This window comes from Rhinatrema bivittatum, chromosome 3, assembly GCF_901001135.1.
Source record: "Rhinatrema bivittatum chromosome 3, aRhiBiv1.1, whole genome shotgun sequence".
Classification (NCBI taxonomy): domain Eukaryota; kingdom Metazoa; phylum Chordata; class Amphibia; order Gymnophiona; family Rhinatrematidae; genus Rhinatrema; species Rhinatrema bivittatum.
In genome coordinates this window covers 553055780-553077104 of record NC_042617.1, presented here as the reverse complement: position 1 = coordinate 553077104, position 21325 = coordinate 553055780, and the positions used below count along the sequence as shown (strand labels likewise).

Genomic DNA, 21325 nt, shown 5'->3' with positions numbered 1-21325 from the left:
ATTTAAAGTTCAAGGTTCTTATTGAAAATATTGTTTTTTACGTTACGTTATGCTTTACACTCCTTGTTATTTGTAAACCGGGTTGATGTGATGCCTATCATGAAACTCGGTATAACAAAAACAATAAATAAATAAATAAATAATGGTACAGATGTCAGTGCAAACAATATCTTTTACCTATCTGCCAACTCCTCTCCAACCTTAACCTCAAACATTTCCTCTACGCCGACGACATCCAGATCGTGATACCCATTAAAGAATCTTACACAAAAACATTGGTTCACTGGGAAAACTGTCTCTTCGAAATTAAACATCTCCTGGCTAACCTAAACCTAGTTTTAAACTCCTCTAAAACAGAACTGCTTCTCATCTCCCCAGATAATAATGCCATCTCTAATCCTCCAACTATCCCAACTACTACACAGGTGAGAGATCTAGGAGTATTAATTGATAACCGGATGAACCTTAAAGCTTACATCAACAGAACCACCAAGGACTGTTTCCACAAACTCCAAGTTCTGAAAAGAATTAGACCACTCTTCCACACTCAGGACTTCAGAACCATTCTACAAGCTATCATTTTTTCTAAGATCGATTACTGTAACTCTATCCTTCTGGGCCTACCTTCCTCCTATACTAGACCCCTCCAGATGTTACAAAACGCTGCGGCAAGATTACTGACAAACTCCAGGAGGAGGGACCATATATCTCCAATCCTAAAAGATCTCCACTGGTTGCCTGTTCACTTTAGAATCCTCTACAAATCTCTTTCCATAATATACAAAACCATCCATCAACACACCCCACTCGACTTACAAGTCCCATTCTAAATTTATAACTCCTCCAGACCAACAAGAGACACACTCAGAGGATCTCTTCAAGTGCCCCCAGCCAAAACTACCAAACACATTACCTTGAGAGATCGGGCCTTTTCAACAGCCGGCCCCCTTCTATGGAACTCCATCCCACCGGACCTTAGACAGGAGCCCAGCCTCCCAACCTTCAGGAAGAGACTTAAGACCTGGCTGTTTAAAAAAGCTTTCCCGGACACCGATTAACTCTATTCAGCCAGATTCTACCACTTCCACATGTAAAAATGTTATTACTAATGTAAATACCTATACCTAATGTTATTCTCTTTCTTTTCTTCTCTCCTCCCAGTTCTATTACCTTGTTATTTGTAACTGCTTCCTTCTACACAAATAGGTTATTGAATTGTTTACTGTACACCCCTGTTATATGTAAACCGGCATGATGTGTTTGCAACATGAATGCCGGTATATAAAAATTTTAAATAAATAAATAAATAAATATACTATGTAAACTTCCCAAAATTTAGAATGGTAACATTCACCTTCCCTCCACCCCCATTAAAATTGAGTGAAAAGCAATAACCACATATAGGATGCAGAGTATGTAAGTATTAACTAATAGTGTGCAGGTTTGATTCTTATCGAAGTTTGTCCCATAAATCAGCAGGAAGTACAAGAAAAAAATGGCATGAAAGCTATTAAAAGAATTAGAATTTGAGGAATCCACAGAATGATATTCCAAAAGTAGTAAGTCCAACATAGTCATTTTCCAAACATTTAGTAGAGGGTCCATTCCGACGAGCCAAACATTTAATGCCAAACAGCATTTGAACAAGAGTAACTTCTGATGTTTTTTCATGCTGACAGATTTTTGAAGATAACCCAAAAATAAAATAAAATAAAAATAAAAAAAAGATAACCCCCACGATTTAAAAACCGTACTACAAGCCCTCATCTTTTCCGGTTTGGATTACTGCAACTCCCTTTTGATTGGTTTACCAAAATCATCTTTGAGGCCCTTGCAGCTACTTCAGAATGCTGCTGCCAGATTTCTAACGGGTAAAAGCAAATATGATCACATTACCCCTGTCCTCAACCAATTACAATGGCTCCCAATAGAAAAAAGAATTGAATACAAAGTTCTTTCATTGATCCACAATGCAATCTACAAAGCCGACTACACTGCCTTTGATGACATTATACACATACTTCGCCCTCAACGCACAACAAGAACCTCTAGTAAACTTCAACTTGTGATTCCCTCACTCCCAAATGCCAAACTATCCTCCACCAAAAACAGAGCCTTCTCCATCATCGGACCAAAACTATGGAATTCACTACCCCACTTCCTCACCGCGCAAGAAAACTCAAAATCCTTCAAAAAAGACCTAAAGTCTTGGCTTCTCAACCATACTCTTAAGGACAACTCTCAATGACTTTATACTATAATCCCATTAACTGCCAACTTTAAATATTCCATTTGGACAATCTCTACTGATTCAAGCCACTGATACCTCCTTTTTGAAGAACCCAGTTATCTCTGCCTATCTATTCAGTGTATCTACCCTGTTTACACTATGTTCTTTGTTCATATCTCTTCTTTTGGTGCCATTTCCCACTATTGTTAAACTTTAAAGTTTTAAATCTTTCAATGTAACAAGTTGTTCCATATGTAAACCGGAGTGAAGGCATCTATGCTATACCTCGGTATATAAAAAATGCTAAATAAATAAATAAATAAAAATACAGAAATGTACAGACCATGTGAAGTTGGACATGTGTAAGTAAGTCAGAAAGGATTAAATCGAGGACCAGAACATTTGAATATAAGAACAATGCCAGAGACAATGTAAAAAAGTTGCTTCTGCTTCATTATATTTTACACATGCATTAAAAGTTGTTATTCCGGCTTTAAAAGCCTTAAGTGGCCAAAAATATTTCCGATGCATTATATTATACTGCATCCCTCTCAAGACTATACTTTGGGTGGATTGTCATTATTGAGGAACAGGAAAAAAGGCATTGGTCTGTAATTTCAATCACAAAGTCTGGACCCAAAAAACAAAGCGGAAGCCGATCAATAATGCTGGATAGCGAAAAAACGAAAAGGATCAGTGTAACAAGGGATTCTTTATTCGAACTTGCCCGACTCTGGCCGAGTTTCTCTCATGTATGATCTGCCTCAGGGGCTACTACAGACAAAATAAAATTAAAATCAAAACACATATATATAAGAGACAAATTAACAAAAATGTATGTAAAAACTGTAACTTACTTGTATGGAAATTAAATATACTCAATTGTGTGCACATATTTTGACAACATATAAACTGAAATGTACAAACAAATGTAAATAAATGACTAAATGTGCAAACATCACTAAATGAATAAAAAATCACAATGGCTTGCATCTGTATTACACAGTTTTTGAATTTTCAATATGTGTGTCTCAGCACAATGGATGTTGATATAAAAAAGGGAAAGCATAGACTGTAGAAACAACAGTACCTGTACCTGTACAGATGGGTTCTTTGAATAAAACAACTTCAATGTGAAACCATCACAAAATACTGAAAACGATTCTAAAAAAGACAACTTGGTATTAAAATTGATTTTGTACATACTTTAGATGTTGAAACAGATAAATTATGAAGATCCATGAAATTAAATTAAAATAAGAAATAGTTTACTGCTGAAAATTTGATGTGAAAATAGAAAAATTAAATTGAGGAAAATCATTTGATAAAAAAATAAAATCTAAAAATGAAAAGAATACTTGATACTGACTTCTGCTTGCCTCTGACCACGCTCAGACTGATACCTGGAACTGACCCTTACTTTGGCTGACCATCCTCGGATGGATACCCTGGTTTTGTGCTCCATTCGGACACTCTCTTTGCTTCTCCTGAGACCATCAGGCCTACCTGCATTGACGCTGTCTGCAGACTTCCTTGAGCTAGACCACTAGGCGCTGCCTACCCTGCCCGGAGGACCTACAGTTCCTGCCTCGTACCCGTGGTCTCCGGTACTCTCTGTTCCGGTCTAGCTTGTCTGTTCACTGTCAGCCGCGCACCTCTACTCTTTGTGGGCACACCTCTCTGCCATCTCTCCGGGAGACCCCCAGAGGCCCACCTAAGCCCAGGCAACCCAGGAATCCAAGGGCTCAACTCACAGAGCCCCCAGGCCGTTATTGGTGAAGCTCCAGCTTGCTTCTGTCTCCCTGTGTGCTCCGCCTCCTGGCGGCAGGCACCCTCTGGGATTTCTCAGAGGACCATACCAATCCTGCAAGAGGCCAAGGGTCTACCTCCAGCGCAACAAAGAGACTATTAAAAACAAGATAATTGATCTTAAATTTGATAATACCTCCTCAGCTTTTGACTCCTGGGATAATATCATCAATGAAATAACCAATATCTTATGCCTAGTCCTGAAAAAAAAATTCCAAAAAAAGGCAACACCTCTAGAAATAAGAAATCTTTACATAGTGAAGAATTAAAACACACTAAACAAACCCTGAGAAAATCTGAAAAGCAATGGAGTAACCAGTGAGGCATTTTCCAAGATAACAAAATCTTTAGGTGATTTAGCTGGGAATAAAGAACAAATGACCAGGCTATGGTTGGAGATCACTAACCGGCCAATAGATGCGACCACAACCTTAGGGAAAATTGATTGAGCCCTTTCCAAGATAGACATCACGGTCTAGGATCCAGCCTCTTCAGTCCCCAGAAGGAGACTGAGGCTGCTCTGGCTGAGGCTTGTTTTTATAGGTTGGAGGCTCCTTCCCTAGTGGCCAGGGATTGGTTCCTGGTTCTCCACCCTCTTCTTCCCACACCTGTGTCTCATGTCTCTCTATTACTGGGGGAAGGAACCATTGTGACTCCCTAGCTCTTTGGCTCCTGGTTTTTCTTCCCCCTTTTATAACTTCCCTGGGGTTTTTGGTTCCGGGGTTTTTTAGTTCCTGAGATTGTAACCTTCCTCCCCAGGCTGGCATATAAACCCCATCATACTCGTCTATTTTAATGACTCTGCATTAGCAGTCAGTTTTCTGTCAGGCTCCTTTCTAGGTCCTTCCGTAATCTTTAAGGCCATTTCTGGCCTGGCCCCAGATCACCTGTCTGCCAGATTGTTCATTTATCTGCGCACATGTCCTTTGTGTCCTTCAGATGAACGGTGTTGGACGGTTCCTTCTGAAAATGGTTGAATTGACTTGTACCTGGTCTCAGGCCTTCACTGGTTCTGTCCCACAACTAAGGAATTCCCTTCCAAGGGACATTCGCATGGGCAAAGATTTAATTCCTTTTAAGAAATTGTTAAAGACCTGACTTTTTTCTCAGGTTATTGATAGTTAATTAGACTGCATTCGTTCCTACATATGGAGCCAATTTATTTCATTCAGAGACATGTATTTATTGTGTATTTAATTCACACTTTTTCATAGGTAGCTCAAGGCAAATTATATTCAGATGCTGTAAATATTTTTCCTGTCCATAGAGGGCTCATAATCATTGGGGGTAATTTTCAAAAGGATTTATATGTTTAAAACCGGGTTTCACATGTGCAAATGTGCTTTAAAAGATGAATTTTAAAAGTCTGACTCGTGCTGAGGATACATGAGTATGTTGGGCTTGTGCAAGCTGAGTGGATTTTAAAAGCCACCCGAATATTTGTGTACCTCCTGCTGCATGCACACAAATTAAAAAAAAAAAAAAAAAATCTGCATTGTCTGGGCGAGGCATGGGCATTCATGGATTATACATTGAAATTAGTGCGTACATTGAAATTAACACATAAATACTTGTGTGCAATGGTGCGTGCCGGGTCACCTGCCATGTAACTTTACTTCTGCTATGGATGGTGTGTAAATCATAACTCAAAAAAAAATAAATAAATAAACAGATCAGCGAGGTTTTAAGGGTTTGATTTAACAGAGGGGAAAAAGACCTATTAAAATTAGGAGGATTTGGATGTCCTTTAACTGGGTGAATTGGGAATGAAGTGGGAAAGCGGGCATTGACAGCGCGTGTGTCGATGAAAATCCCCCCCACTTACACAGTAGAAGTGGTATTTGTACACATAGGCACACACCCACTTAAAATTGAGTGCAGGTGTGCACGGTCAGCCTATTTTATATCATGCATGCATATACATGCATGCATGATATACATGCATACATATAAAATAGTTGCATCCCTAGGCACGAGCAGGGAAAGCACGTGCACGTGTGTGTCTGGGTGCCGGTTTAAAAGCTACCATCCCTCTGTGTAAATGAGCTTTTAGAAATTGCATTGATATATGCCATTGAATTGTCAATAGGTTTTTACACACATGAGTGATCTTAAACATGCAAATGGGCTTTTGAAAATTACAACAACAATATGTTATATTTATAGATATATCTGGAGGATATATCTATAAAGCCGGGAGATACGTGCATGTCTCCGGCCAGCGCATGCCACGAGGATTTTATAAAGCAGCCGAGTATGTGCGTATCTCCTGGAACATACACAAATCCAAAAGAGAGAAAAATGGCGGGGTGTGGGTGAAGTCTGGGCGGGATAGGTGCGGTTCAGATCCGTAAGTAATAATATGCTCATAAGTACTTACGTGCACAAGTGTGCGCTAGAGTCCCCTACCGCGTAACTTTACTGCTGCTATGGAGGAGGTATAAGTAGCAAAACAAAAAAAGCCTAGGCTACTCAGTAGAATTTTAAGAGTCGGAGCAGGTAGAGTAAAAGAAAGGCTAGTTAGCTGGGGAGTGGGGTAAGCAAGCCCTATCCTTTAATTGGGCGAAATGGGAATGGGCTGAAAAAATGGGTATTGGCGTTGGCTCGTGCATCTTACAAAATCCCTCCACTTATGCTGTAGACCTGCCATTTGCGCACACCCATATAGAATGGTGCACACGTGTAAGCGCGTCCTGATGACTTTATAACATGCACGCATATTATAAAATGGATGATTTCATGTGCGCGTGCCAGCAAACACATGCACATATGCGCCTATGCACCAGAATGAATGTTACTGCCATAACTCTTTTGAAAATTTTCCCCTAAATTTGTACTTACAACAATGGAGGGTGAAGTGACTTCTACACGGTTATAAGGAGGAGGAGGAGGATTTGAACCCTCACTCCCCCCCTCCTTATCCATCTGGTGCCATAACCATTAGGCTACTTCTAACTTAATAACCAAGCGTGATGATGGATCATAAGATGGCAGGTACTCAATTTATTCTCTGGTATCGAAACTTATTTTCCATTAGGGGCACTGATATTCTTAATACTTGTATTGATTGTTTTATTTCTGTTGGAATTTTATTTTTGTTTTATTTATATAAAGTTATACTGTTGCTGGTTTAGCTATATCATTTTTGCAGTTTGATATCTGTAAATTTTGTTTTTCTTTGTGGTTTTACTTTGTCATTTGATATTTTCTGTTTATATTGCTCATTGATTTGCTCGTACCATGCTTTGGACATGGAACTGTCTATGTATGCAATTAAATAAACTGGATTTGAATTAGGATTATAAACAATTGTGAACATATTTGTATGTTATATAGTTGTTCAGACTGCAGTTTTGATTCCCTTCATAACAATGTAATAAATGTTATAGCAAATAAATAATATGATAATAATAGGCATTTTTTTTTTAATACAGATAAGTCATGCTTCAACTGCTGCCATCCTTAGTGACAAAATGCGGTTTCCTTCATTTCTCCGCACTGTTCCAAGTGATTTCTACCAAACAAAGGCTGTGGCTATGCTTCTCAGTGAATTTAAGTGGAATTGGGTTGGAGTCATTGCAACTGATGATGATTATGGTCGAGCTGCTGCTGAAAGTTTAAAGACTTTTTTTGAGGAACAAGCCATCTGTATTGCATTTCAACAGTTACTTCCATCTTATGTTACTCATTCAGAAATAGATGCAAAGATCAGCAGTGTTATTGGCTACCTCAAAAATACTACAGCAAAAGTCATTGTTACCTTTCTCAAAAGTCAACTTGTCAATAAACTGTTTCCTGAGTTGATCAAGCACAACATATCGAGAATTTGGGTTGCTGGTGCTGTTTGGGCTACCTCGAGAGACGTTGCTGCTTTGGAAAACATTGATAAAGTTGGAACTATACTTGGATTCTCTTATAAAAATACTTATATTGATGGCTTTTCAGAATACCTCCAAAGCCTGCAGCCAGGTCCCAATGCCATAAATTCCTTCATTGAAGAATATAAAGAACTTCGATTTGGCTGTACAGAAGAATACAGAGAGTATAAGAACTGCCTAAACACTTCCACAAAAACTTGCAATATTTCAGATGCTACCAAATTCAAGTCACCATTAGTCTGCAGTGTAAAAAATGAATCATTAGCAAATGATGACTTTCTAATGAAGAACATTGAACTGGGTGGCTCTTATGGTGCCTACCTGGCAGTTACAGCTATAGCTCAAGCAATAAGAAAACTTATATGTAGCAATGGAACATGTGATGCTGAACTCAACTTTTCCCCATGGCAGGTACAGTATGTTATTGGAAGACTGTTGTTAAAATATCTGTTTTAAGTTGTGTTTTACAAAACCTAAGTAACACGCAAATATTCCTTTATAATCCTTTCTATACTTAGGAAACCTAATTACGTGATGTTTAAGATCTTAGGCTATTTTCCCGCTTTCTAAAACTAAATGTGACAGGATCCGGCCAATGGCATGGATACCCTGTCACGTAGTAAGGGAAAAGGGCCATCGGCGCCATTTTGATTAGTGGCAGCCGACGGCCCGGTAGCTGGAGGATGGCCTGGAGCGGGAGATCATTCCTGGGACCCCCACTGGACCACCAGGTACCTGTAAAAAGTTTTTGGGGGGGTTGGGAGGGTGGGGGAAGCTAAGGGGTTACTTTTAAAGGGTCGGGGTGGGTTTTTTGTTTATCGGCTGGGGCGCAGCCGATAAACAAAATGCGATCGGGTCCGATGGAAAAAAACCCACATGTGAATTGGAACCAAAATCCGAACCGATTCCGGTTCCATTTCACATCTCTACTAAGATCTGCAACAGAATGGACACACCGGAAAGAGTGGAGAGAATGAGACGGAATTTAAGGAAGCTGGGAAAGTGATCGAAGATATGGCAGCTGAGATTCAATGCCAAGAAGTGCAGAGTCATGCCTATGGGGTGTGGAAATCCAAAAAAACTATATTCGATGGGGGGTGAAGGGCTGATGTGCATGGAGCAGGAGAGAGACCTTGGGGTGATAGTGTCTAATGATCTGAAGTCGGCGAAACAATGTGACAAGGCGATAGCTAAAGCCAGAAGAATGCTGGCCTGCACAGAGAGAGGAATATCGAGTAAGAAAAGGGAAGTAATTATCCCCTGGTACAGATCCTTGGTGAGACCTTACCTGGAATACTGTGCTCAGTTCTGGAGACTGTATCTCCGAAGGGACAGAGACGGGATGGAGGCAGTCTAGAGGAAGGGTGGCCAAAAAGGTGGAGAGTCTTCATCGAATGACTTATGAGAAGAGATTGAAGAATCTAAATATGTACACCCTGGAGGAAAGGAGGAGCAGAGGTGATATGATACAGACTTTCAGATACTTGAAAGGTTTTAATGATCTAAAGACAATGACAAACCTTTTCCATTGGAAAAAAATCAGCAGAACCAGGGGTCACGATTTGAAACTCCAGGGAGGAAGACTCAGAACCAATGTCAGGAAGTATTTCTTCATGGAGAGGGTGGTGGATGCCTGGAACACCCTTCTAGAGGAAGTGGTAAAGACCAAAACTGTGAAGGACTTCAAAGGGGCGTGGGATAAACACTGTGGATCCATAAAGTCTAGAGGATGTGAATGAAGAGAAGAGGCATGGGGGTAGCTTGCGGGAATGACAGCTACTACCTGGAGATTAATACCCTTATTCAATAAACATACTCACTGTCAATGCGACTCCAGCATTGCTCTATGCTTCAACAGCAAGAGGAAATGTGGTAAAAAGGATTTGCATTCACAAAAAAAAACGGGGAGTAGCTTGCTTGTTACGACGGTTACTCCCCCAAACCAAATAAGTCTGATACTTCACTTTCAATGCATATCCAGCATAGCTCTCTGCTTCAATGGCAGGGGGGAAAAAGGAAAAGAGGATTTATATTCAGGCAACAACCAACAAAGACTGAATTACATAGTCTGGATAAACAAATAATTATGGGTGTAGCTTGCTTGTTACGGCAGTTACTACCCCGAATAAATTAAGCCTGATACTTCACTTGGAATACATATCCTGCGCAACTCACTGCTTCAATGGCAGGAGGGAATAAAGGAAAGAGGAATTATATTCAGACAACAACCAACAAGGACTGAATGGCACAGGCTGGGTAAACAAATAAGCGTGGGAGTAACTTGCTTATTGCGGCAGTTACTACCCCTAACCAATTAAGCTAGATACTTCACTTAGATGCAGCTCCAGCACTGCTCTCTACATCAATGGCGGGGGTGGAAGGTAACTAGAAAGAAAAAGTTACTAATAAGGGCCAAGAGTAACAGATAAGTATGAGAAAAAAAAAAAAAACGTGTGAAAGTTTGCTGGGCAGACTGTATGGGCCGTTTGGTCTTCTTCTGCTGTCATTTCTATGTTTCTATGTAAGTATGAATTGATCCAAAATACAAGATTTTACAGAAGTACTTGTGGAATAGTAATCAATTGATAAAAGCTACATCTCCTGTGAGTTAGAACTGTTACAAAAATCCAAACAGCTACAAAGTTCATCAGCAAGCAATGGCTTTCTCTGATTCTAAAACCCTATCAGGTTACTAGCAATTAACTTTCTAGACTTAGGAACTTCTCTTTTTGGTATTTAAGACAGTCTGAGGCTTCCCTTTTATCCTCTGAAATCCCTTGAGTACACAGGGCAGATTTCTTGCAGCAGAATGAGATCTCCCTTATTCCAGCACCTCTTCTCTGTAATTTCCTCTTGCAACAGACTTTAGGAGAAATTCTTGCTGCTACTCTCCTGGATGCATAACCCCCTTCAGTTGCAGACATACATCCTAGAGCTGGAACCCCCTCCCTCCCCCCCCCCCCCAGTGTATCTCCACTTCTTGACAAATTGACAAACCAGGGTGACTCTCAAATGAGCAAGAAACTGGGGACAGGCTTCCACGCCAAAGGAACCTTTCTAAGATTCCCGCTTAGAGCCCCTCAAAACTGTTCCAAGCACCACTCCTTCCCCTGCAGCTCCATGAGTACCTTGAGTACTGGACTGCATCCAGGGATAAAGAGCCCAGAAACCTTCTCAGTTACTTGGCTAGATATAACTCACCAGAAGGTCAATTTTAAAAGCTCTATGCGTGCCAAAGCTGGGAGATGCGTGTGTGTCTCAGGCCAGTGTGTGCCACACGGAATGTAAAAAGCGTGCAAGTACACGTGCATCTCCTGGTATGCACACAAATAAAAAAGTTTTAAAAGGGGGTGGGGTGTGGGCATGGTCTGGGTGGAGCATGGGCAGGACATGGGCGTTCTGGGAAGTGACCTTGAAATGTGTGTAGAAATATTTATGCACCCAAGCATGCGACGGGGTCCCCTACCGTGTATCTTTACTTCTGCTATGGATGGAGTGTGAGTATTAAAAAAAACGAAGTGAATCAGTGGGGTTTTAAAAGGGTACAAGGGAGGCTAAATAACGGGGGAGGGGGGTTTAGAAAATCTAATCCGGTAACTTGGCGAACTGGGAAAAAAGACTATTGCTTGGCGCACGTATCTAATAAAATCCCCCCCCCCCCCCATTTACGGAGTAAAGTCGGCATTTGCGCGCACATGTGCAAGTCCCTATAAAATTGGGCACACATGTATCATACGCACATACTGGTGTGTGTGTTTTAAAATGGCTGTGTCTTTGGGTGCGAGCCAACATATGTGCGTACATGTAAGCCTGTGCAGTTGTTTGAAATTTACTGTCTAAGCCTTAGACAGCTCATTGTATCAGAACATTACCAAATCTCCTCTCTGACATCATGGCTATATCTCTGTGGAGTCACATACATCACTAACAAGCAACATTTTTGGAACCCGTTACAAAGAAATAAAATAAGCAAAATGCCTGAAAAAAATCTGAATGGATAAATAAAAACAACAGAAAACAATAAAACTTGAGAGAGGCAATGACAGTATAACCCATAGAACCAGTCGAACTGTAATTTCTTTTTGTGCCCTATAGCTAGAAATCTGAAGACGGTTATGAAGCATAATAGATAGATACAATCCTTTCTAGGGTTTGATAAGCAATGAAAAATGTGTTCTAAATTGTACCTTCCAAATCTTCTTTGATTGTTAAATCTGGCAGCATTTAACCAATCAGAGTGATTCACATTCAAAATACTTAAAATGCTTCTGAGATACGCCACCAGTCACCTTATCCTCCCTTCTTTTCCTTTACCTAGTTCAGTAGATTGCCATCGGTTCCTGCCAACTTTCTTTCCCTTCGCTTCTTAACCTTGCCTTACTTATCTCTCTGAACCACCCACCACACCAGAATATCAGAGCAGAACAGGGGGAGGGGTCTCTTCCTCTTTCTTGATTGATTTATTAATTGATATTTAACAGTACACAACAGAAAAAAGTCATAATGAAAAACGTGTGCTGTTTTCTTCCTCTAAAACAGCGCTAAAATCCATCCCTTCCTTTCAAAGTACGCTACTAAAATGCCCATCCACTCTTTTATCACCCCTCTTGCTTAGAATATTGCAATTTCCTTTTCTCAGGTCTCTTGCTGAATCATCTTTACCTACTGCAATCTATTCAAAATTCGACTGCATGACTTATCTTCTTTCGACATCGCTATGTAACCTGTTTTCTCAAGTTGTTATGTCTACTTCAATAAACAGTTCAAGCTTCTCTTACTTGCCTATAAATGAATTCGCTCTGCGGCTCCTCATTACTTCTCTTCTCTTCCCTCCCCCTACACCCTTCCTCGTGAACTTTGTTCAGTGAGCAAGTCACTCTTATTTGTGCCTTTCTCTTCCACCACCAACTCCTAACTCCGCGCTTTCCACCTTGCTGCACTCCATGGTTTGGAACAGACTTTATGAGTTGGTGAATCATACTCCCTCTCTGACTGTATTCCAATGCAGTTTAAAAACTCACCGTTTTGAAACTGCTTTCAAACCCTAACAATTTCTCTACAATAATCACACTTATTTGTCATGTATGTTTGTCTTGACTAAAATGTAAGCTCCATGTCGCAAAGAGTGTCTCTACAGTGCTGTGTATGCCTAATAGCACTTTAGACATGATCAATAACAGTAGGAGTAGTAGCAGCAGCAGTAATACAGTGTTTCTGTATAACAAGCTTTATAAGCGGGGAAGCAATACCACTAGAACAATTTACTATAGCAAATTCTGGCCTCGCTAAACATCACTCTTCATGGCTATTCAGATAGTAGTTAACTCTAATTCAGCTTCATATATGAAGGTAGAATAATAAATTCTTAAACATTCATTGAGAAAAAAAAACTGGAAAAATCAGAACTTACAGGAAGATGAAATTGAAATAAGAATAATTATCATACAGTCTCTGAACTTTGTTACAACTGTAATGAAGCCTTTGAATATTTTTGGCTGAATAAGGTAAAAAGCAATGCTTTCTGTGAATTCTGAAAGACAGATGTAACAGCAAGTGCAGGCTTTTTATAAGATCTTATGAGGGAAAATAGAGTTCTCACACAGTGAATCAAATCTACCCACTCAGAGGATCTGACACATTCTTACTAACAGCCAGTCTCTCTGATTTATTTGGTGGGTTCAGCAATTGGGGTCATACAGATGGTGAAGTGGACTGGCTAAAGGCAGTGCAGTAGATTACACTTTTTAGACTGGTAAGGGAGTTATATAATAGCCTCCCCTCCATGGACTCAGTCCCTCTGCAGCACATTAAGTTCTGTCATCTTGGGGTCCCATAAAAGTCACTTCACTCCAGGTCAAAAACAATGTCCAGGCAGCAACTATGTACAGAATTTGTAGAGGGTATACTGTGTAGAGCTTACTGAATTACTCAGAGTTCATGGGATACTTAGCCAAGTTAAACATTTGAAAACCTGGATAATAAATTGCATCCCAAAGTTTGAAATACACTTTCCACTTCAAAGAGTTTTCTTCCTTCACTATTTCACCATAACTCTTTCAGCACACCAAAAGTTAGAATTTGGGCTTACATTCATTAATACTCAGGTACCAAAGATTTCTCCATCTCCATTTATTCCCTTAGGGGCGGATTTTCAGCGCCCTGCTCGCCTAAATCCGCCCAAAACCGGGCGGATTTAGGCGAGCAGGGCCCTGCGCGCCGGTAAGCCTATTTTACATAGGCCTACCGGCGCGCGCAGACCCCGGGACTCGCGTACGTCCCGGGGTTTTCGGAGGGGGGCGTGTCGGGGGCGTGTCGGGGAGCGGGCCCGGTCGACGCGGCGTTTCGGGGGCGTGTCGGCCGCGTTTTGGGGGCGGGTACGGGGCGTGGCTATGGCCCGGGGGCGTGGCCGCGCCCTCCGTACCCGCCCCCAGGTCGCGGCCCGGCGCGCAGCAGGCCCGCTGGCGCGCGGGGATTTACGTCTCCCTCCGGGAGGCGTAAATCCCCCGACAACGGTAAGGGGGGGGTGTAGACAGGGCCGGGTGGGTGGGTTAGGTAGGGGAAGGGAGGGTAAGGTGAGGGGAGGGCAAAGGAAAGTTCCCTCCGAGGCCGCTCCGATTTCGGAGCGGCCTTGGAGGGAACGGGGGGAGGCAGCGCGGCTCGGCGCGCACAGGCTATACAAAATCGATAGCCTTGCGCGCGCCGATCCAGGATTTTAGTGGATACGCGCGGCTCCGCGCGTATCTACTAAAATCCAGCGTACTTTTGCTTGAGTCTGATGCGCAAGCAAAAGTAGGCTGTTCGCGCGCCTCTTAAAATCTACCCCTTAACATACTAGCTCACCCCTTCACTAAGGGGTAGATTTTAAAAGAAGAGCGATCAGCCTACTTTTGCTTGCGCATCAGACTCAAGCAAAAGTACGCTGGATTTTAGTGGATACGCGCGGAGCCGCGCGTATCCACTAAAATCCTGGATCGGCGCGCGCAAGGCTATCGATTTTGTATAGCCTGCGCGCGCCGAGCCGCGCTGCCTCCCCCCGTTCCCTCCAAGGCCGCTCCGAAATCGGAGCGGCCTCGGAGGGAACTTTCCTTTGCCCTCCCCTCACCTTACCCTCCCTTCCCCTACCTAACCCACCCACCCGGCCCTGTCTACACCCCCCCCTTACCGTTGTCGGGGGATTTACGCCTCCCGGAGGGAGACGTAAATCCCCGCGCGCCAGCGGGCCTGCTGCGCGCCGGGCCGCGACCTGGGGGCGGGTACGGAGGGCGCGGCCACGCCCCCGGGCCATAGCCACGCCCCGTACCCGCCCCCAAAACGCGGCCGACACGCCCCCGAAGCGCCCCCAGGTCGGGGCCCGGCGCGCAGCAGGCCCGGGGGCGCGCCCCCGGGCCATAGCCACGCCCCCGAAGCGCAGCCAAAACGCGGCCGACACGCCCCCGAAGCGCCGAGCCGCGCTGCCTCCCCCCGTTCCCTCCAAGGCCGCTCCGAAATCGGAGCGGCCTCGGAGGGAACTTTCCTTTGCCCTCCCCTCACCTTACCCTCCCTTCCCCTACCTAACCCACCCACCCGGCCCTGTCTACACCCCCCCTTACCTTTGTCGGGGGATTTACGTCTCCCTCCGGGAGGCGTAAATCCCCGCGCGCCAGCGGGCCTGCTGCGCGCCGGGCCGCGACCTGGGGGCGGGTACGGAGGGCGCGGCCACGCCCCCGGGCCGTAGCCACGCCCCGTACCCGCCCCCAAAACGCTGCCGACACGCCCCCGCAACGCCGCGCGCTCCGGCCCCGCCCCCCGACACGCCCCCCTCCGAGAACCCCGGGACGTACGCGAGTCCCGGGGCTCTGCGCGCGCCGGGAGGCCTATGTAAAATAGGCTTCCCGGCGCGCAGGGCCCTGCTCGCGTAAATCCGCCCGGTTTTGGGCGGATTTAGGCGAGCAGGGCTCTGAAAATCTACCCCTAAGGGACAGATGACTTACACTCTTCAGATTCCTCTTCCTATGTGGGGCATGGGGTTCACATCCCTAACTCTTAGGGGTCACTACTCTATTGCCCTCTTTCTACTCACTTCTCCCTTGAAACTCACACCTCTCCTTTTTCAACTCGATTTCACCATTCTAGTAGTCTGCTTGGTCTCCTCCATGCTCTGGTCCTCCTAGAGGCACTCCTCTTTTTGGAACAACCCCTTCCTCCTTCTCCTGGCCATTTCCTCAGGGGAAGGAATCTTCTCCGGCATCCTTGGCCTTGGGCCTCTTTCCTTGAGAGGAAGAGCCCCTTCAGGGCCTTCTCCATATTGTGGAGGATAGGGGAGGAGAAGGACCCCAGGCCGGCTATTCCTGTTTACATACATCCTGGCGTTCACTCTTTGCTTCCACTCACCGATTAATTCCACTCACTACTCAGCAAAAGGGCCCTTTCCGTCAGACCGACACAGGATTTATACCCACCAAGGCCACTGCTATCCAATCATGTCTCCCAACTCACTTAAGAAGAAACCCTCTCCAATCCTTTAATAACATTCAGGTTAAATATCTCAGTAAACCACAATATTACACAATGCAACCCATTCCTCCACATTACCCCAAATGACATCCAATGGTTACTTAGCAGCACTGCCAGTACATTGATTTCTTTTTCTTTCCTAGCATTCCCAAACAAAGACATCCTGGAGTCTCCCCACCCAAAACACCTTGTAACCAGTTTCATGGACAGAAGTTTAATTGTTGATCTCTTCAATAACATAGGTGACTTGCTAGTACCATTTTTCTCTAAAATCACTGGGTAATACATTTATATATTATTTTATTGTTCTTTTAAACTACGTTCCCACCCTTAAAAACATATCACCCAAAAATACAATACACATAACAATCAAAACACTTTAATATAATAAAGATAATGCAAAGATACAGAACAGCAATAAACATAAAAGTACTGTGTATAGAGAACAACAATTATGAATTTGCGTATCAGGGATGACTGAGTGTATGTAATATTCTGTACCTTTTTGCAGTTGCTCCAAACTATAAAGAAAACAAATATTTCTCAGAATGACGGACCTTTCTATTTTGATACATTTGGAGATTCCATTAATGGATATGACTTACTTTATTGGCAGAGAGTTAATGGCTCCATATACTTCAAAGTGATTGGAAAATATGAACTGAATAAAAGTTATGTAGAGATAAATCAAACTCTTATTCTCTGGGACCCAGTAAATAATGAGGTAAGGCACATTCTGATTTATTAATATATGCAGTCTTCTCTATTACCTTCCTGCTTCCCTATGGACAGAACAGCACATTCACTCTTTCTTCCTGGAATAATGCACAAGTTTCAATGTTAAAAAACAAATTATGTGATGTAGTCTACAGTTTTTTTGTATATTACTGTATTTACTTATAGTCTGTTCATGTTTCATTTTAAGAGCTGAAAGTTTTGCATTTGCAGGAAAACAATTTTAGTTTCCATGTTTTCCTTAACTTTTTGTTCTTGTCACATTCACAATGTGTATATACTGTATGTACCTAATAAACTAATACTAGTTCTATTTTATTGGTCATTTTTAGTCTTAGTGTGGATGGACAAACTACATAAGCCACACAGTCTTTTTATGCTACCACGTTTCTCTGTTTCTGGTAATGCTTTATTTAAAAATCTCATTTCAAGTATCTTAAATTATTCATGTTTATTCATGCTTTACATAGATTAGTGTGATGCCTGCATAAAGTTCTGATTACAAGCAACGCCACAATTTACTTAGAGTGATAATGGTGGGAGGGGCTAAATAAAGACCAAAATGGAATGGGGGTTGATAGAAAATGGTGAAGTGATCATGTGCTTCATATACGATCCCTACAACTAAGAACTGATAGAAATATGTTAGTGCCCTTGGACCAGCGGCAAACGTTTTCATGAAGATTCCTATCTCCCATCCCCATAATTGCCTGCAGGTTTTTCTTTGCTGTGCTCACTTCCCTCCTCTGCTTTCCATCCCCTCCTTCGCTCTCTGCCCAGACTATGGCTGACTTATTCCATGAAAAGACTGACATCATTAATCATGAATTCTCCTTTAGACTATCACCTTCACCCTTAGTTCATTCACCTCACCTTCTTTTGGCCCCTGCCATACTTTTTTTTCCTTTTCTGAAATCATGGAGGAGGAAAGCATCCATCTTCTCTTCTCCTCCAACTTCACTACTTATTCTTCTGACCCCATTCCCACCTGGCTCTTCACTCCTATATTCCCCACAGTCACCCCTTCCATCTATCACATCCTCAATTGATCTCTTTCCACTGTGACTCTCCCCACTCCCTTAAAACATGCTGAGATCTCACCGCTCCTCAAAAAGCTTTCACTGGACCTTACCTGCCCTGCTGTCAACCCATCTCCCTCCTTCCCTTCCCATTGAAACTACTTCAATGTGCTGTTTATGTTCACTATTTCACTTTATTTTGTTTTAAGCCATTCAAACTTGCTTTTTTCCCTCTGCATTACACAGAAACTGCTCTTTGTGGCAAAGGCCAAGAGGCTTTACTCAATCCTTATCCTTCTTGACCTAACTGCTGCTTTTGACCCTGTTGATCACCATCTACTCCTTCCGAGGGATAGCTGTGTTAGTCTGGTATAGCAAAAATGACCCACAGTGGGTGGTACCTTATAGACTAACCAATAGATTGAGGCACGAGCTTTAGAAGACAGAGTCCACTTTGTCAGATGCATGAAGTGTAGTACAGTGGTGGGTAATATGGGGATGAGGGTCAGTGACACAGAGCAAAGAGAAGGCACTGAATTAGGCAGGCAGATTATGGAAACAGTGTGTTAATATACGGTAGTCCAGACTACTGACAACTGAGGTAAGTGTGAAAAGACAAAATGATCTGAGAACAGTTAAGTTCTTAGATAGTTGTAGTATGCCATGTAGTTGGGTGTCCTCAGAATAGAAATTTAGGTCTTTCTCACAGTTTTCTTCTTCAGTTATCTCAATAGGATTTTTCTTAGAAAAAGTTCAGTAGTAGGGAACACAGCATCTCGATACATTTATTCCCTCTTCAGGTGGGAAGGGTGGCCAAAAACCTTTTCCTGGGAACTCAGAAAAAATCTTCACACAAAACTCTGTAATCCTCCTGCAGTGGGTCACCATTTGTCATCTTCCCTACCTCCTGATCTAACCTAGCAGGTGGAGACCCCAAATTCCTTCAGCCAGGGCTACCAGGCCTCTCACAGGAGAAAACCCTAAAAGGCAAAAAGGCCAAAAATCAGAATCAAAAACAGACCTAGCACCCAGACAAGCACTGATCTCCTTTCGCCTATGGTGTTGGCCCAGGATGTGTAACCCAGTACCCAAGCAGAGGAACAACTGAAGGAAAACACTCCTACTCTCTTTAACAATTAACCAAAATGCCACATCTAGAATTGGCTTGCTACGCCTGCTTTTATAAGCAAGCAGCAGGGGGCTGGCCACTCCAGCAACCTCATTGGAGGAGCTGTTCAGAAATGGACCACCCTCCTTCCACTACCTTTCCTATCCTAGCTCACAGGGTTCAAGACTAGGGCCTTATTATGATGATCCCAAAGGGTTGTCACATGTATGTGAAAAAATACAGAGAAGTGGGAAAACTCCCAAAACTCTCATCTCAAATTCTTCATAGTCACACATTTACATAGAAAGCACCTCGGCATAGTTGATGTTTTGCCTGCACTCGGGCTGCTTCAGGGGGAACAGAAACCTATAAAAACATAGAACATTAAACATAAAATTACAAACATAAAAAAAAAATTAAAGAAAATTAAGTGTATAAAGAAAACAGCACAAGCTAGCAATCTTTGCACAGAGTTTTGGATTTAAAACAAATTGGAGGATTTATTAAATTTACTGTGTGACTTTATAACTGCATGTTAGTGTATCTGTACAGAGCTGCATAAGTTCATATGTCTAGTAGCACTTTAGAAATGATAAATAGTAGAAGTAGTGTTTGTCAGTTTTTAATTTATGCTCTGTAAATGCTTGGAATTATGCATATGTATTTTTGATTTGAGAGCCTTTTGAATGTTATGCTTGGAATCCTATAGGTTCCAGTTTCAAAATGCTCAAATTCCTGCATACCTGGAGAATATAAACAATATTCCAACATCAGCTGCTGCTATGATTGTGATGTTTGTCCAGAAGGGCACTACTCTAGAGGATATGGTGAGTTCATTTACAATTTAAAAAAAAAAAAAATCAGAGGGACCAAGCTTTCACAGATTAACTCCCCAATCTGCAAAGAAATTGGGGAAAGGGTTGCTAGATTATGAAAACAAAATTGTGGGTAAATTTTCAGAGGCTTAGGCCTCGATTTATCAAAATGCACTAAATATCACATGTCATAGGAAAAGGGGTGTGTTTTATGGTAACAGACAGTTTATCACAAAATGTGCTATCTTAGTGTTTGGCATAGATGTTGCGCTGGGATGGAACGAGCGCTAGGGAGTGAGAGTAGTGTGCCCCTGCGGTAAGACGTACCTCGTCTGGGAGTGGAATGGCCAGAACCTGGCCAACCTGCACACCTTGGTGAGGCCAACCACTCGTTGGTCTCTGAGTGGTCCTCCGACTTCTCCAAGCCCTTTTGGACCTGCCACAGGGAGCAGCACAGGCGGCAGGCTGGACATGAGGTAGGCGAAGTTCAAGGCAGTGGAGCGTGGATCGTGAAATGAAGACGAAGACTCGGAACTCACACATGGAGGAAATGGAGGCAAAAACAAGGAGCTCCGAAGATCCGGACATAGTTCAAGGAGGATGCTCGGAGATGGAACTCAGAGCCAGGAACTCCGAGGCGGAACTCTGAGTCGGAGCACTGAGCTGGAACTCAGTGGTAGGGAGGCTAAAAGCTGGAATCCATAGGAGGCTTGAACAGCCAAGGATGTCAGGAAGACTCGGAAGACAAGACATGAATCACTTAGAAGACGAGGCATGGATTACTTGGAAGACAAGATGAGGATTACTTGGAAGACATCAAGACCTCCAGGAAGACGAGACGAGGATCACTTGGAAGACAACAGGACCACCAGGAAGACGAGATGTGGATTAGAGACCTTGGAATGCCAGGCAGGAATGGAAGTGAAGAAGTCCTAGGGAGGACTAGTCCCAGGTGACTAGCTCCTTGCCAAGGCCCTGAAGGAATGGTTGAAGGCCCTTTTGTAGGGCTGAGGTGGCAACTCCCTGGGAGGAGCTACCTAGAGGACCACACCTCTCTGTCCCTTTAAGAAGGGAAGAGAGCCGTGGGCTTGCCCCCTAGGAGGAGCAGGAAAAAGGAAAAAGGAAGTCCAGAACCCTGGACAGCGGTGCCCCCACCGCTGTCGAGCAGGAGAGAGCTGGGCCTCAGGGCAGGCCCCGACAGACAGCGGCGTGCTGCCGCTGAAGGAAGGAGTTCCAGG

The 21325-nt window shown here is 43.1% G+C and overlaps 1 protein-coding gene across 1 annotated transcript in view; it reads left to right on the top strand.

The window, feature by feature from the left end:
* The window catches only part of LOC115088650 (G-protein coupled receptor family C group 6 member A-like), a 38316-nt gene that overhangs the window by 12240 nt on the left and 4751 nt on the right, over window positions 1-21325 (top strand). The window contains exons 4-6 of the mRNA XM_029596911.1: window positions 7474-8328; window positions 16922-17134; window positions 19982-20099. Of these exons, the coding sequence (XP_029452771.1) occupies window positions 7474-8328; window positions 16922-17134; window positions 19982-20099 (1186 nt within the window). The remainder of the gene's footprint in view (window positions 1-7473; window positions 8329-16921; window positions 17135-19981; window positions 20100-21325) is intronic.